The sequence below is a fragment of the Halichoeres trimaculatus genome, unplaced genomic scaffold (assembly GCF_033239565.1).
Source record: "Halichoeres trimaculatus isolate MK-OKI-2021-1 unplaced genomic scaffold, fHalTri1.1 fHalTri1_scaffold_12, whole genome shotgun sequence".
Lineage (NCBI taxonomy): Eukaryota > Metazoa > Chordata > Actinopteri > Labriformes > Labridae > Halichoeres > Halichoeres trimaculatus.
This window is the reverse complement of record NW_027437190.1, coordinates 21773826-21792221: the sequence shown is the minus strand read 5'-3', so window position 1 is coordinate 21792221 and position 18396 is coordinate 21773826. Positions and strand designations below refer to the sequence as shown.

General features: G+C 41.0%; 1 protein-coding gene across 3 annotated transcripts in view; it reads left to right on the top strand.

The window, feature by feature from the left end:
• grik5 (glutamate receptor, ionotropic, kainate 5) overlaps positions 1 to 18396 on the top strand; it is a 93261-nt gene that overhangs the window by 53421 nt on the left and 21444 nt on the right. For all 3 annotated transcript variants that reach the window (XM_074682650.1, XM_074682648.1, XM_074682649.1), the window contains 7 exons: positions 162 to 326; positions 3756 to 3853; positions 4355 to 4520; positions 13987 to 14165; positions 14843 to 14896; positions 15645 to 15803; positions 16166 to 16318. In XM_074682650.1, the coding sequence (XP_074538751.1) occupies positions 162 to 326; positions 3756 to 3853; positions 4355 to 4520; positions 13987 to 14165; positions 14843 to 14896; positions 15645 to 15803; positions 16166 to 16318 (974 nt within the window). The remainder of the gene's footprint in view (positions 1 to 161; positions 327 to 3755; positions 3854 to 4354; positions 4521 to 13986; positions 14166 to 14842; positions 14897 to 15644; positions 15804 to 16165; positions 16319 to 18396) is intronic.

Here is an 18396-nt window from a genome sequence, read left to right as displayed (position 1 = left end):
TTGTCTGTGGTTGTGATGCCTCCATCAGCCTCACTTAATCCCCTTGTACGTTAAACCTCTCTGTCTATTTTCCACTCCACACCTCCTCTGCCCTCCATCTTGAAACCCTCTCCTCCTTTCCTCTGCTTCACCTGTCTCCTCTTCCCTCTCTTTCTCTCTAGCGGCAATCCTGGATGACCAGTCTGTGTGTGGGCGTGGGGAGCGTCTGGCGCTGGCTCTGGCCAGGGAGAACATCAACAGCGTAATGGAGGGTCCAGCGCGAGCCCGAGTGGAGGTGGACATATACGAGCTGCAGAAAGACTCTCAGTATGACACAACTGACACCAGTGAGTGGAGCCAATTCACACCAGAGACCATCAGTAGGGAGGACTCACAAACCCATTACAAAGTGATAAAGTTCAGCTGAATCCATTAGAGAACAGTGGAGATTAAAGTCAAACCTACACAGGCAAAGTATCTGAAAAATAGAGGCTATTGTTAGAAAGATTGTGTTTTAGAATAAATAGTGACCAGTACAGAGCAGAAAAAAAGCTGTCCACTGAGTACTGCAGGTTTTTTCTCATTTAAAAAGGCTGCCGGTGTTTTCCAAAGAGGTAATTATATTTCTAAAAAAGCTGCATTTTTCTCTGAATAAACCTCAAATGATTACCAGAATGATAAAAACACCACCGCTTCTATGTGATTAGGAACCAGTAAGGGCTTGTTCTGATTAGTTTACATGTCACTGGAGACCAGTAATGGGCTAGTAAACCTGTCTCATTAAAAAGAATGGACCAGTGCCCTCCAGTAACAGCTGGCACAGTGTACTCTGCAGGCTAGCACAAAAACAAATCATCAAATTCTAATACAGATCAGCAGCACAGGCCAAAAGAATGAGCACTACACCACAGAGGCCACTTCATGAAATTTGTATCAATATACCGAGTTAAAACAGAATGTTTGGAGTGCATAAAGACAGAGGAGCTGCTGAATGCAGTCACAGAGGAGACACTGACTCCCCGCTCCTGTTCTAATAGGTCACTGACCCTGCCACAAGCTACTGGAAAAATGTCTATGTGTGCTTGAGAAGGGTTGTGTACATATGCATGCTTGAGTTGCAGTCGTTTGCGTATGTTTATGCATGTGTGTGTATGTGTGTGCCTGTGTGTCCTTGACCGATGGGCAGGAGACTCTGACAGGCTTGTTTGCTCGCAGCGTTTTTTTGGTCTCTGGATCGGAGAGCTCATCATCTTACAGCTACGTCTGTTTGGGGCACACTAACGCGCACACACCCACACAAAGACATTTACACATGCACGCACACACATCTCTGTCTGCAGACACACATGCACTTTCACACATGGGTGAAGTGAGGGCATGTACACCAATAGACAGTAGCAGGGACTGAGGAGCACTAATTGGGATGAATTAAAATACCAACTGAATAAACCAGAAAGAAAGGAGCTGTCAGAGAAACACTGTGAAGTCACTGCACTGATTTGTGCTGTATGTGTGAAAAAAACAACCAGATGATACTGAGTCGAAACAGACAAGTAGTAATTCATTTATATTTAATCTGATGGATAAAGCCCTTGCTGCATGACGAGGTCAAATTCGTGTATTTTGTGAAAACAAGTCACAAAAATCAGTTTTCAATGAGTTCTTTCAACTCTTTCAGAGTTAGATGAGAGAAATGATAATCCTCTCACATCAATTTTTTTTTTGCAAAACTACAAACTGCAGCTGATCACTTGCATCACTCTTCATTTGCAAAACCATGCTTTTGACCTCACTTAATATTTTTCATAGTGTAAATGCAAACTTCATCTTTGGATGAGGTTATTCAGAGATGTGTTCTGATTTAATAATTGAAAAAAGAGGTGAGCAGTAAGTGTAAAAACACATAGGTGTAGGCTCCTCTCACATGAGCACTACTGAAAATTTCTAGAGGAGTTCAGGTTGACCTGTGCCAAAATTTCCCAAAGTTATTAATCACACATGTCACATGGTGTGGTGTTTCTCCTTTGGGACAAGAGTCTGAGTTCTCTGGTGGAGGACCTGGTGGTGATCTCTGTGATGTGTTTACAAGATATCCAGGCATGATCTCTTTAAGACTGTAGGGGTGGGAGAAAAAAAATCAAAAATCAATATTTCGGGATTTTTTTGTTTAACAATATCAAAATCAGAATTCTTTGTCAAAAAAAATCAATGTTTTTTTTTTTTAAATTTAGATTCTTTATTTAAAAACTAGATTGGAAAAAAGTTACCACTTTTCTCCAGCAGAGGGTGAAATGTTTCTCTCTGACTCACTTGATGTGCATTTTTTGGGAAAATATGGCTCCTGAGATAGTCTGTAGACATTATGATCATCATTTAACTTTTTCCCATGGTCTGGAGTTAAAAAGCAAACTAAAATCGCAAAATCATAAATATCGAATTTAAATCGAATCGGCACCTCAAAAATAGAATAGAATCGCGAGAACAGCATATTGTCTCAGCCCTATAGACTGTTACACCTCTTCTTCAATGAGTAAGGTGGTGTAATGGTGGGGCAAAGTTGTTCCACCTCTCATCCACTGATCAAGGGGAAAAATGGGAGGAGGATTGTGGCAGAGTGTGGCGTTGCAGCCAGCAGGGTGTAACACCCCAGTGTGTTAGCATATCTAAGTGTGTCTGTAAAGTTTAAAAGCTGTGCCTCCTGCGCTTCAGCAGTGCTTTATGAGATGTGAAGGCAAAGGCATGGTGACAGTAGAGTGTAACTGTGGCACAGCTGGAGAGTTACAATGTGTAAGATACCACTGATGACAGTGTTTTGCCTTTTCATCATTACTACACATAATGGATGAAGTCACAGTATGAAAAAAAAAACTTAATAGAGAATTCTGAGTGGTAAAGAGCATGAATCAGCTTCATTACATGCATGACAATGGCACTGGGTGTGCATGATATACTGAATATACTCACTGTTCTCACATTAAGGAAAGTTTTCCTAACTTTTACCTGCTGGGTTAATGCATTGGCTCACCAACTTCTCGGGGAAACTAACCGAGAGGCTGTTCGAAAAAAAATCTTGCTGGAGTCAGTTTAAAAAATGTAGTTGTATCTGCCCACATATTCAGCTCATCTCAAAAGTTTCAGGAGACTTTTCAAAGTTTAGTGCAGATGTGAATGCTGCACAAGTACTCAATAAGAAAACTAAAGGTTAAAAAAATCCATAAAGCCATAGTCTGTGTGGACATAGAAAATATCTATTGTCTCTCTCTGGTTGAACGGTGAAATCTTTGCTAAAAAACTCTGAGATTGTATGTAAAAGAGTTGAGATATTTCATATAATACCTCGGCCTCTCCAGGCTTAAAGTCTTTTTGAAAAAAGGGGAATAATGTAACTAGGCATTTGTTAATCGAAAGCAACCACCAGTCTGTTCGTCTTGTTCTGATGCCAGGGATTAATTAAGGCTAAATGTCTTCAGAATCATTAAAAGTGACGCTCTAAACAAGTGAATAATAGCAGCAGCAGACCCCTGACCTGCCCTGCTGTACTCATTGGAGAATTTATCTCAACATAAATCAGGTAATAATGGGACAGATTGTACTGCTGCAAAAGAATCAGTGGTTAAACTGAACTCATAATATTCCTCTCTATATTGAATTTGAACACTTTCTCCTGACGTACGCCCAAGCTGTATGCCAACTCTGTGCTGCCTTCAAAATAAAGCAAAGGAAAGGTGTGTGTGTGTCTGCTTACTCAGTGTGTGTTTTGCCTTTTTTCCTTTCAGTGTGTCAGATTCTACCCAAAGGCGTCGTCTCTGTGATAGGTCCCGCCTCCAGCCCCGCCTCTGGCTCTACTGTCAGTCATATATGTGGAGAGAAGGAGGTGGGTGTTAAAAGTAATAAACACACACACACACAAATATATGCAGCCTGTTAGTCTGTGTGTTACGTGTGTAAACAGGCTCCCGGTATCTCTCTCTATCTGACTTACTACCCCTCCCTCCCACTCACGCAGACGTCATGATTGATGTGTCTGGAGGTTCTGTTTTCCCTGCCTATTGAATTTCTCCTCGTGTAATTAACCATCATCCGCTTCTTCCAACCATTTTCTCCTTTCTCCTCATCTCCTTCGTCCTTTGCTCTTTCTGTTCTCTGCCTCTGCCATCTTTCTTATCTCTCTTTTCACCCTCTGCCTCCTTAATAGATCTTCCTTATTCACAGGTTTTTTTTTTTTTCTCGTGTGTGTTTGGAGGGCAGTTAATCACGACACATTTGCTTTACTTAATGTTTCTCTCCTCGCCTCTGGATTCACTTCCATTCAGTAGGTTTTAATGACATGAGTTGCACAAGCTCATTCCCGATTATCCTCCCTCTCTCCTTGTAGATCCCTCATGTAAAGATTGGCCCAGAGGAAACACCCCGGTTGCCATACCTGCGCTTTGCTTCTGTCACTCTGTACCCCAGCAATGAGGACCTGAGCCTGGCCATTGGAGCCATCTTGCGCTCTTTCAGTTACCCCTCGGCCAGCCTGGTCTGTGCCAAGGCTGAGTGTGAGTACACCTGCGGCTCCTTTTTCACCTTTACATTTGATTTTGTGTGACTGTGTGGCTGTGTTTGTGTTAAAGTGGGTGTGAATGCATTAGCTGTCTCCCTGCAAGCTTGCTCACTTCCTATAAGTGTTTGTGTTTATGTTTCTCTGTGGGAGTGTTAGAACATTCACACTGTTTGGGCAGAGATGACTGTTTTGCACTGCTGGACATACATTTTGACAGTCTGGTCATAACGTTCTGTCTGTCGTCCAAGTTCGGTACTCATCTCACACCGCAGCTCTTCTGTTTATTACTCATGCACCAGCACACTGCTCTTATCCACCTCAGAGGCTTGTTAGGCTAAACCAATTTAATAAATATTCCTGTTTGAAATGCTCTCCAGTATTGGAAGAACTCAGGAGACTTTGATTTAACTTTCTGAGCACTTGGAGAGTTTGAACATCACAGGGGATTCAGGGCTTAGTTGGTAGCACTCTTTATTTTCATTTTGAGAGAGTACATTATTGATTTATTATGCTTTGCCCCATCAGGACCTGAGGGAATTAAAGGGCTTGGTCGGGTGGTGGCTTTAATATTCAAACAAAGCTTGAGAATACAGATATACACTGTGCATGGAGAAGGGGACAAAATCCTGCGTTTTTTTCTGAATGATCGACTGAATTTTCATCACCACGAGAGAAAACTGAGCTGCGATGCCCAAACACAATCAGTATTTACCGTCTTGGGGAACATAAATGTTTTGAAATACCCCTGTGAAATAAAGAATTACTGTGATATTGGGTTCTGTTACATCTACGCAGAGCATCATAGTGTGCAGAACGAGTGTCATATTTTCTACCCAGGGGTGTTGGTCTTAAAATCAGGTGTGTTCAGGTGTGTAGGAGCTGTATCAAGATAGTAAGACAAGAGTAAGAGTTCACATCATACATCCTTTGCTTATCACACACCACACACCAATCCTTGAACAAAACTCTTGGCACCGCTGACAACTTTTTATTACATGCTACACATTGAATACAGCCATGTGATCCAGCTCCAGTAACAGGTAAGTAACAGGCAGTTTTGTGCCAGCTCACACAAAAGTCTGCAAGCTCTAAGTTCAGTTCACACCAATTAAAATGAGCAAGTTCAGTACATGGTTCGTTTCTAAAAATTTTGAACTTACTTTATGGTCCAAAAAATGAACAAGATCACCTTCATTTTTTTCCTACAAGTTCCCTTTTTCAGTAGAGCCGTCTATGCTTTAGTCCATATTCCTTGAGCCAATTCCTCAAATACAGTGGGAGGAAAAAGTAAGTACACCCTTTGTAATTTTGTACATTTCTGCCTAGATTGGTCATAAAATGTGGTCTGATCTTAACTCAAATCACAAGAATGAGTAAACATGTTGTCATATTTTTATTGGCCATAAGATGCAAACATTTACAAGACAGGGAGGAATAAGTAAGTATACCCCCCTGGCTAAGGATCCTTCAAGAGCTAGTTAGTCAAATTTATTAGTCAGGTGTGAGCCAACCTGAAGTTCAATTACTGAGGTGTGGCTTAAAGCTGCCCTACCCACTGGAAAACGCACACCATTTAAGAGTTGTCTCTGGATGAGGGGCACTGTCTGATGTGCACCATGCCTCGCTCAAAAGAACTCTGTGAAGACCTAAGATCAAGAATTGTTCATTTGTGTAAAGCTGGAAAAGGTTACAAAACCATCTCTAAAAGTCTTAATGTTCACAAATCCATGGTGAGGCAAATTGTCTACAAAAGGAGACAGTTCGGCACTGTTGCTTCTCTTCTAATGAGTGGTCGCCCTGTAAAGATGACTCCAAGGGTACAGTGCAGGATCAATGGGGTAAAGAAGAACCCTAGAGTGTCAGTGAAAGACTTACAGAACTCACTGGAACATGCCAACATCTCTGTTGACACATCTACAATACGCAAAACATTAAACAAAAATGGGTTTCATGGGAGAACACCATGCAGGAAGCCATTACTATCTAAAAAGAACCTTGCTGCACGTTTGGAGTTTGCAAGAAAGCATTTAGATGCTTCAGGGAAAATCAGATGCTACCAGGAAAATAATTTGTGGAGTGATGAAACCAAAATCAGGAGTTTGGTGGGAACACACAACGTCATGTTTGGAGGAAAAATAGAACAGCACACCATCATCAAAACCTTAACCCCACTGTTAGGTATGGTGGAGGGAGCATCATGGTGTGGAGGTGCTTTGCTGCCTCAGGGCCTGGACAGCTCGCCATCATCAATGGAAAAATGAACTCACAAGTTTACCAAGATATTTTGCAGAAAAACCTGAGACAATCTATCAAACAGTTGAAGCTCAAAGGAGGATGGGTGCTGTAATAGGACAACGACCCAAAGCACAGAAGCAAATCAACTTTAGAACGGTTTCAGAGGAACAAAATAAACGTTCAGGAATGGCCCAGTCAGAGTCCTGACCGAAGCCCAATTGAGATGCTGTGGCATGACCTCAAGAAAGCTGTTCACACCAGACATGCCAAGAATCTTGCAGAACTGCAGCAGTTTTGTAAAGAGGAATGGTGCAAGATTCATCCTGATTGTTGTGCATGTCTAATCTGCAGGTATAGAAAATGTCTGGTTGAAGTTATTGCTGCCAAAGGAGGGTCAACCAGCTATTGAATCCAAGGGTGTAATTACTTATTCCTCCCTGTCTTGTGAATGTTTACATCTTATGGCCAATAAAAAAATGATAACTTGTAATTGTTTGGGTGGCATTAGTTTAAGCAGATACTGTTTACTCATTCTTGTGATCTGAGTTAAGATCAGACCACATTTTATGACCAATTTTGGCAGAAATGTACAAAATTACAATGGGTGTACTTACTTTTTCCTCCCACTGTATATGAATCCCCTCATGCTGTTATAGCACCACAGACAAAAAAACATAAACATATTGTGTGAGTTGTCAGCAAGATGAGTAATGGTGAATGAACGGAGAGTGCCGTAGTAGTAGATCTGAGTTCTGTTGCCATAGATCACAGTGCTTGGTACCTCCCATCACCCATCACACAACTCCCCCCATTTCTCGGCACCTGTCGGCACCCCTCTGATTGTGAGAGGCTGCTCACTGCCCCAAGAGTAAGCTTTGCTCATGTTCCCGTTCATAAGTTAAGAATAAGAGTTCATTCATTTTTACTTGTTCACGCACAACAATGCTAACAGGTGTAATGTATTAAACTAACTTTGTGAAGAGTAACATGCCTGCCTGCAGTCACACCTGGCTCTTAAAAGGAATAAGAGTAAAAACCCACTGAGTGGTTAGATTCATGCTACACCCAAAATACATTTATGACCATTTGAAGAACTAAATCAAACCTGTTTTCACCCTGCTCCTCACTTAAAACCCAGGTTTATCTAACAGCAGTACACTTTAGTTCAAATTGCATCATGTGCCCGATATGATGACTTAATATTTTTTTTAAGACTAATGCTAAAACTAATCATAAAAGCTATAAGAAGAAAACAGCTAAAGAAGACATATGATGTAACACATGATATGAACACAAAACAGGAGTTTTTCCTAAAGTTAAAAGACACAGGAAGTAATCCTCTGAAAAAAAATGAAAAACCCTGACTGATTTCTGTTGATGTTTCAAGGGACTAATACAGTTTGTTTGGAGTTATTTGTATAAACAGATGTGTAAGGGTATTTACACCATATAGTTATCAATTCTTTTTTCTTTTATTCATTTTTTTCAGCTCTATTGTGTGCTTGCCATCAAAAGCAGAGACAAGAACAACAGTTGTTATAACAGCTGATATTTATGTGATGTCCTTTAAAAACAGAAAACGATGAAAAACTGCAAAGAGGTGAACCAAGATGCAGCAGAGTAGACTTTTATGAAACTAAAGGGCAATTAGATTCAGAGGGCTTCCTTTTGAAGTCCCTCCTCATGGCCGAGTGAAAAGGGTCGATTTTACTGAACAGAAAGCTGTGACGTTATCAAAAATTGATGAAATCATTGAGATTCTTCCTTCGCCTCTACAGCCGTTCACCATCCTTCCTTCTTTTACATAGAAGTGAGCTGAATTCCTGGTGGACTTGTCATTTTATTGAAGTAAAACAGCTTTGAAATGGCTTCAGACATCTTATACAGTTTTGATGATCAGTTGAATGGGTAGATAAGAGCCTGTTTTTTGTTCACGGGGTCAGTCCTCTCTTGGGAATTGGAGGCCGGAGATAGTCTGATGGTTACCTTCTAGGGGCCAAAAGATGGTGCAGCATCGTCTGCTTGAGACACTGAAGCCTGTGTGTGTGTGTGTGTGTGTGTGTGTGTGTGTGTCTGTGTGTCTGTGTGTCTGTGTGTCTGTGTGTGTCTGTGTGTGTCTGTGTGTCTGTGTATCTGAGTGTGTGTAATATATTTGCCTTGAAGGTGATCTATACAAGGTTATCACACTCACAGACTCTGACCCACTTGGCTGCGCTATCTATCGCCATGGAGCTGGTTGCCATGGCTGCAGAATAGGTGCTAACTGCCACTCAACAGGCTTGTTCGACACTGTGAGCGACTGCATGTGGGTGTGTTAGGCACACTGTGCATGTGTGTGTGTGTGTGTGTGTGTGTGTGTGTGTGTGTGTGTGTGTGTGTGTGTGTGTGTGTGTGTGTGTGTGTGTGTGTGTGTGTGTGTGTGTGTTCCTCTTTGTGGATCATTTTGTCCTCACATGTGCATGCGTCCAAGTGCCAGTTGATGTGTGTTTACCTTTAGTGTACTTGGTGTTTGAACATGTGTAAGTGTGTGTACTTGTATGACTGTGTGTGTATTTCTGCTGCAGAGGTTTGACATCACACAATGTTTACCACCAGCCCACCTGTTTTATTCATCTTGTTTACCTCACTGTGGAGTGGTGTGTTCGTGTGAAGTCGACATGCTCTCTTTTTTGTCAGTGAGGTGGGTAATATGTGGAGTCACACGTTCCAGTGACACCCACCTTGCACACACTCCTAATTAAGTCGTTATGAGGAAACCAGTCCCTTTTTGCAGCAGCATGTTAAAGGCGTTAATCTAATTCCTCCCTCTTCTCCTCGTGTAAGTCACAGTCCATAGATATTCTGTTAAATGAGACTGAGTCAGAGATTTTGGGTCATTTCCGACGTATCCTTCTCTCACCGTGTCTGGGTCACAACGCGCTATCTGAGCCTAATTCCATTATGCAGTTTTCATGAGATGGATGAGGTTAAGGACAAAGAGAGGGAGACAGGAGGAGGAGATGGCGGCGGACAGCGTAAGAGCGAGATGGATAAAGACAGAGAGCGGTAACTAGAGCACAGGGCTGGAGACGAGAAAGATAGAGAGCTTGGTGTGAGAGAGAATATGTGAAGGAAGGAAGAGTGAGCGAGGGGAGGAGAGGAAGCTGTAAAGTGCATTGATTTTTTCCCCTCCTTCCTCAAACTAATTAAAGTTTTGGCCTGGTTCAGTGATTACCCCACTGCTTACAGAGGCTTTCTCCTGCTGAAGGGCTCTGTGCACTACCTCTCTCCCCCTCTTCGCCTCCCTCTCCTCCCCCCATTCCCCTAGACGCCTGCCCCACCACCACTTATTTACATAGCTAGGGGTACTTTACTATGGAATTACAATTAAGAAGAAACAGGGTAGACTTCTAGTAAAATCTACACAATGTCAAGTGAGTCTTGACTGCCATTGGTTGTACTTATTTTTGAGAGGAATGTACTTCAAGTGGAGGAATTGTCTCAAGTTTTTTCTTTCAGTCTTTCTGCTCCTGTAGTTCTCCTGTTTTAGTTAATTATTTCAGAACTCAGACCTCTTGCAGTCCAAGTTTTGTTTTGTGAGTTTATGGGTGCATTTCTATCTTTGGTCTGGGTCACTTAGAAATACGTGAGCAAAGCAATCACTGATTTAGTTTCGAGGATTCTGTTCAGCACGCCAAACCACAGGAATTTGTCTCATCTCTGGAACTGGAACCTCCTTTGAAAAAAATATTATTATATTTTAGTACAATGCCTCTCATTCATTTGCTGAATCACAGGTGAGAAATTCTACATTAGAGACAAGCCTGGATCCTATTATGAATTTGAAAAAGCACAGGTAATGAGATGGATACAAGTAGTTTTTTAATCCACGTATGAAATTAAAAACAGAAAATAAGTTTCTGTGTCACGTACTTCATTGATGAAGTTTGTGCTGCCTGAAGCCTACACCTCCAGTCATTTTTCTCTGCCGCTCCCCGTTTCATTTGCAGAGGTTACAGGGTTAACCTGCCAGATGACGTTGAAATAAAGCTCAGAATATTTATTTTAGCAGGATTAGTCACCCTAGTTGAACTTAACAAGGACAGGCAATGCGAGAAGAAGCATTACGATCTCTGATTTAATCATCTTTTGTAACCACCTCCACCAAGGAGGTTATGTTTTTGGGAAAGTTTGTCTGTCTGTCTGTCTGTGAACAACATAACTCAAAAAGTAACAAACAGATCTTGATGAAATTTTCAGGAAATGTTCAAAATGAGATAAGGAAGAAGTGGTTAAATTTCCAAGGTGATCTGGATCACTGTCTGGATCCAGGATTTTTTTAAGGATTCTTTATTATTGTGAAATAGGGCCGTATTCACCAAATGTGTGTATAACTCTGCGATAAATGGTCAGATTGCTTTGCAAAACAATACAAGACAAGATCATGATCATTTCTGACAGATCTAGAAGTACGATCTAGATCCTGGCAATATTCTAGATACTAAGATCCGGAATATGAAATATGTACTGGGTCATCATAATTTTCAACACTGTCAGGTAACAAATTGTCATACAAACCTGCAACTAACACCAAATTGTAGCAGACAGTCTGCTGAAAGTGGGTGTAACATTAAAGTAGGACCAAAGTGTTGCGTCACAATCACAATATGCTTGATGGAGGTCTGTACTCTCTGAGTGCTTGTCTAGTTTGGTTTGTTTTCACTTTTTTACAATAACTGTTGTCCCTGTAGACTGCATCTGCTTACATTTTTTGTAGCTGACTTTTGGTGGAACATTGTAATGTCAGCACATTTTCTGTATTTTTATGAGTAGTTTTAAACACTGACGAATATACTCCTCCACCAAGTCAATATAACCATTTGACCTCCTAGCAGCCTCAAGTCAAGCCACATCTCAGATCTTAGGTCACTTGGCTTGTTGGAGCTGTCTTCTCTCTACAAAGTGCGACAATGCATGACGATAGTTTCTCTACGTGATGGGAAAAAGAATCTGTGATGTAATGACTTAAAAACAGGGTTCTGATGGTGTGTGCTTTGGCCTGCTTTTTATTGCAGTGCAAAGACAAAAAGACCCAGGTGAAATATGTGACCACTTTTTAATTTATCATCTGAATCAGGGCAAAGCCGTCTAGCTACAGGTGTGAAAGCACTCTATGATTTTCAGGCTGAAACTGTTTTACTCAGTAAATGCATCTCTTAAAGAACTGAAAGGGAATAGTTGATGGATGGGACAACGGACACATCATGAATTACAGCCACTCAAAGGGCCCATGCTCCTGCCAAGCTCCACGACACACTTAATTTATTATTCTATGAATAGAAAATGTTTGGAAATCTGTCACACTGATTGGCTGATGATGATGAATCTTAGAGGACACCTAAGTTGTGTCGGGGAATAACAGAGCTCAGTACAAAGACTGAGACTCACTGAGTTATATCTTGTCATGTTACTGTACATGTTCTAAAAGGCTCAATCAGATTTTGTTGTTCTTCTGGGAGTGGGAGGCTGCTGCACAACCCATTTAATTGCACTTACCTCAAATGTCAAATCTTGACACACAGATGTTGTGAGAAAATGTTCAGCACTCATTAAACAAACTATAAAGCTGGGGACATCTTGTTTCTAGAGGTTACAGTTTTTTTTCAATCTTTTTTTTTAAAGAAACTCAACAGTTTTTCTTTTAAAGAAGAAAAAAATACAAGTCAAAAAATGGAGGAAGAAGTACCTCCCAGATTTAGAGAGGTGTAAGTTTGAGGTGCCCTTTGGATAGGGATATATACAGACCAAGGAAAACAACAGCCTGCTCAAAAGGCATTTCACAGAGTTTGTTTGTAAGATCTGAATCACTATGCCATAAAAACAAGACATTTTAACTGTTCAGAAGAAAGTTTTTGTAAGCTCTTTTTAAAACCATGTTGCAAGCATTACATGAACTGTATTAGTGGAAATCTTCTGTGAAAGACTTTGATTTCATCAGCAGTGGAGAACAGTTTTAAAGAAAATACCATATGGTTCATATTCTGTTGGTTGTGAGAAAAGATAATCCATGAAAAGGATCTATCTCATTCTTAAACTGTGATATAATATTCTTGGGATACCTTTCATCAACACAAAAATATCAGATTAATGTCATGAAAATTAAAGAAGTGACTGAGATTTGTCTGTAAAACACCCTGCATTAAACCTAAAATTTATACTCTTAGAAAAAAACCTCCAGCTGATGTATGTGGAAGAACTACTTATGTAATGTACATTAAGCTTTGCCCTTTTCTGATTGTGGATCTGAAAAAGAGGTGGGTCTGCAATTTAGATGATGATGCAAAACTCAAGATGGTTTATAGACACCCAGTGAAATGTGTTTGTTCCTTGAGGGTGAGTCAGGCATCAGCAGTCTCAGGTCAAGATGGACTGAAAAAGTAATCTTCACTGGAATGGCCAAAGGGTATGAAAGGGTTAAATCTTGAGCTTGTACCTCATCAAATATTTTATGTTGCACCCAGCTGGATGAAATATGTACAAGTAACATTAAAGATGTAACTTGAGAATCCATGTGTATGATGAAATATAGATAATGTGAGAAACATACACTTAAACAGAGAGCTGAAAACAACCTCTTCTATGGAAAAGAAGCCCATTGGAATCAAACAACCCTATATATGTAATTTTGGCTTTGTCAGCGTGTCTGTAAAAGGATTGATGAGGAAAAAAGAAATCAATATGGTGGAAAATATGTCTGGGTGTTAATGGATGTAATCTGGAAGATTCGTGTAGACTCAGGAAGACTTTCGCTCCCGGGCTTCACTGCTCAGGTGTTAGGAGGAAAATGGTAAGTGTTACATTAAGTGCCACATGCGTTCTATCTACAGCATAAACTCATCAGTTGGCCCAGAGCCATGCTTCTTTCTGCAAACCAAACCTGTCAAGTCTACTTGCAGATATTCCACTAACTCAGAAAGACTCAAACAAGCATATGGCCCTGTATGGGAAAATAATAGATGCAAATAAGTCCGATAGCGAGAAAAAGTGCGGGTGCATATGTGTCCTGATGTCTCATTTCCTGGCGATTTAGAGAAGCAATCGGTCACACTTTGCAACACAACGCAAATATATGACAGTCCAAGGATAAATCAAGGTTTTCACGTGTCATGCCTAGCTTGCAGTTTGGAAATATGAAATGTGTGCACTGATACAGACATTGATATGCGACTGCACTGGCTCTGCCTCAGGCCTGCTGAGATTGGAGGAACTGGTGCGCCGCTTTCTCATCTCCCGGGAGACGCTGTCAATCAGGATGCTGGATGACAACCTGGACCCTACACCGCTGCTGAAGGAGATCCGTGACGACAAAGTGGCAACCATCATTATTGACGCCAATGCATCTGTCTCCTATCACATCCTTAAGAAGGTCAGTTTTGCATGCACATTCCCAAGCTCTTTAATGCACTTGTGTGGTAAATTCAAGTCTCATTCTTGAAGGGCATGCAGAGTTTATCATCTGTAAATAATAAAACATCTTTTTAATTCCCACGGGCCACACGTTTGCTGCTGTAACAGAATAAACCTGTATTTTTACCTCCTCTGTCCTCCAGAGACGCATATGGAAACAATATTTATTCACGTCTGCCAGCAACAATCACTTACCCTCCTAAGAAAGTATTTGACGAAAGAACATTTTGTGGAGATGCGGCACAGATGTTACCCAGGCTTGTTCTGATTCATGTTACGGCCTGTAATGCCGATAGCCAGCGCAGTGACTCACAGTTTGAATGCGTATGGGATGTTTTTTCACTGGGCACATCACAGCGGCTGTATCCCCTCAGCGAAATGTCCCAGTGTTTGCTTGATGATGTAAAACTGTGATTAACGTATCCCTCCTCCCCCATGTTTTCCCCTACTTTGTCCCCCAACTGTCTCCTTTGCTCTCTGCCTCTCTATAGCTCTCCTCCTTTGCCCCTATCAATCTTTTTTTTCCTCCATCAGTTCCTCTACACCTTCTCTTGTCCCTGTGTTTCTTCGTTCTGTGCCCCACCAGCCCCCTCCTTATTTTTTCAACCTCACTCTCCTTTTCTCTATGTCCTACAGGCGTCAGAGCTCGGGATGACATCAGCATTTTACAAGTACATCCTCACCACAATGGTAAGAGCTTTTTCCCGTACCGCCACTTCCCTCTCTTCTGTCTCATAGTCCTCCATTTTCCCTCTCTCCTGCTCCCCCTCTTCTGTTCGTTTATGAGTGAAAAAAGGTGCAAAGGCAGGGAAGTGTTAGATAAAGGCAGAGGAGAGAGGTGACAGAGAGAGAAAAGTGAGGGGAGATGAAGGATGGGAAATGAATGTACTGTACAAAGATGTGGGCGTGCAGAGGATGATGGCGTTTAAAAAAATGAAAAGGAAAGAAAAAGGGGTCTGAGGTGAAGGTAATGACAGCTGCGATTTGCCCTTTTTCTGCTGCCACCCGCCACCTTTATTATGCTTCCGGTGTTCTCATCTGCAGCTTTGATATACTCACCTCCCCTTCTATCATTTGAATTAATATGTCACTTAGCGCTTTGCACAGGAGTTTGACTTTTCTCTCTATTTCTCCTCCCTCTGTGCATGTGCTTCATGGCTGTTTCTTGCATGTAGATGTCTACGAAGAGCTGCAGGAGCCTTCTTCCATTAGCCTCCCCTTTGTATCACTGTTTTTTTCCGTTTTCCTAGCTGCCTTTTTTTCTCCTTCCATCAGAGATTAGATGTTCATTCCCCCTAGCCTCCTTTTTTCTCCATCACACCCTTCTTTGCAGAGTCTCTTTTAAGAGTTGAAACACTGTCAACATTGTCTCTAACATCAATTTTCTCTCTCTCACTCTGCAAACACCCCAACTCTTCACCCTCTTCCCCCTCTCCAGGACTTCCCACTACTGAGACTTGATGATATCGTGGATGAGCAGTCCAACATTGTGGGTTTCTCCATGTTCAACACCACTCATCCCTTTTATTTGGAGTTCATCAGGAGCCTCAACCTCTCCTGGAGGGAGGGCTGTGACCTGACGTACCCCGGCCCCGCGGTCAGTCTCACGGACACTTGAGTATTCATGCATGTGCACATTCTGGAGTAATTTCTAAAGCTTTGTTTGCATGTCACGTAACACTAAACTAGCTTATTCCTCGCACTGATTCATGGAGCAGTTAAAGAGATTCAGCTCGTCTTTTGCTTGCATTTAATGGGTATTGATGTTTCCATCTGTGTTTACTCCCTGCTGGTTTACTCATACCACATATATCTCTTCTCTCTTTTCTTATTTACCCTGTTAACCGTTCAATCATCTCCCCTGTCACCTTCCTCTTCATCGCCTCCCTACACTCCTTGTCTTTCCCTGCTGTCCCTGTCCCCTCCATATCTCTCTTGATTCCTCTCTCTCTGCCACAGCTCTCGTCAGCGCTGATGTTTGATGCGGTGCATGTGGTGGTAGGGGCCGTGAGAGAATTGAATCGCAGTCAAGAAATCGGAGTGAAGCCGCTCAGCTGCACCTCGCCTCAGATCTGGCAACACGGGACCAGTCTAATGAATTACCTGCGAATGGTAAACATCTGATCAGTTCTTACATTGAAATTATGATTATGTGCGCATATTTATTTTGAACAAATCCACTGTAGCATCAAATCTGGGCATAGCTTATCATCAAAGCCGTTTTTTAATCACTGTAACCAAACTTAATGGGATGCTTGTAACAATTTTAATTTGTGCCTACTGAGAAGGGATTGTTAAGTACCGTGTTGATCCGAATGTAAGATGACCCTGGATATAGGACGACCTCTCTTTTTCCAAGACAGATTTTTGGACAAAAAGGCTTTTTGATTACAAAGTCTTTTTTTATCACATTTTTTTTTATGTAAAAAACATGAATAAAAAACCACTGTAAAACAAGGCAGGCTGTTGTTTATGACAGCATAAATCCATATCATAGTGCAGTTCATATCATAATGGGGGAAAAATGTGATGAAATAAAGTATAATGTTGTTTATAAGATTATAATAATGCAATAATAATCTAGTGCATCCAACATCACAGTGGATGGGTAAAATGAACCAGTGTTTCTTCTACTATTACAATGGGGGGCACCTTGCCCACTTAATGGCTCCTTGCCCTTTGTTAGGAGGTCAAGTTTATTTTCTATATAGCCCCAAATCAAAGCACAAGTAATATATGGTTACCTCCCATAGATCAGGTTAATACTTTGTCCTTTGACAGACTAAACAGCCTCATGTATTTATCTTATTTACATGACAAGATGCCATTTCTGTCTATGTTCACTATTGTCCTCTGCTCTCTGTATCTCACAGAGCAGAGGTCATAGACACAAACATGCACCCTCGGCACACTCTTTAGCGAATAAAGAGTCAGGAAAAATAATGTCACAACCAACACAAGAAATGCAGAAAAAAAACTTTTTAAAGTGCTCCCAACCCCCCTTCTACCATTTGTACAATATCTGTCAGTGTATGGAGGTTTTGTGAAATGACAAGTGAGAGATGAGAGAAAGAGAGGGGAAGAAAAAGAGAGAGTGGACAGAGCCTAGTCCCTGAAAATTAAACGACTGCACTTTTTCATAGGGGATTTCCTGGGAAAACATCATCTTAAATTCAGAACAATACGGTATTTAAATAAGGGCTGGGAAAAATAACAAACAGATGACTATGAAACATCAATCATTGGCAAATAGACAAAAAATATAGATAATCTCTTTGGAATGTCACGGAAAAATAAATCATTGGTGTATTGTTGTTTTTAGATTCACTAAATCATTTAAAAGTACAAAATAAATTATTTCTTGCTACTTTATGAGGAAATAGATTGAATGATTAAATGAATTAAAATGAATTTAAAGGAGAATGAGCTTCATGCTCACATACAAATAATGTTGGTGGATTTATAGCTGCTGAATAAAATATTCAAAATTTAAAATGATCAGTGTCAAAGACATCATGAATCCCACATAGAGAGAGCGACATTCAGAATATGTTAGATCCATGTAGCTGTATGTGTGTGATGTGAAGCCAACAGAGATGAAAAAATGCCACAAGTGCTCTTTATTTTTCCATGTGTCTAGTGTCTACATATTAGAAACATGCTCAATGTGTGTTTGTGTCAAGAAGTTTCCTGTAAAGAATTTTATGTCATGTCAATTTTTGCACCCCCTGTGGCCAAAGTCTTATTTCTGTGCTGATCGTGAAAGTGCTTAATCCTGTTTTATTTTAATCAATTATAACTGACTGTAGGTATGAAAAATAACAAGAGACGAATTATAAGTCCTTCTGTTAGCATGAATCTATTTTGTGACCAGCTAAAAATCACGTACAAGGCCTTTAGGACAAAGTTGAGATCCTGTTGGCAAGTGTGTATAATTTTTGCTTGAATGATTCAAATATTTACCTGAACTGTTTTCTTTATTGACATAGTGACTGAAGCTCAACTCCAGTGTGTGTCATCTTCATGTCATGCTGCATGTAACCTCTGTCTCTTGTTGCTCTCTGTCATCTCCCATCTCCGGTCGTCAGTGTGTCTCTCTCATCGACGACCTGTTGTCAAGGCAGCCCGAGCCCCATCTCTCATTGCCTCCTCCCCACCGGCCCGACATCTGCCTTTGTTAGTCAACATCA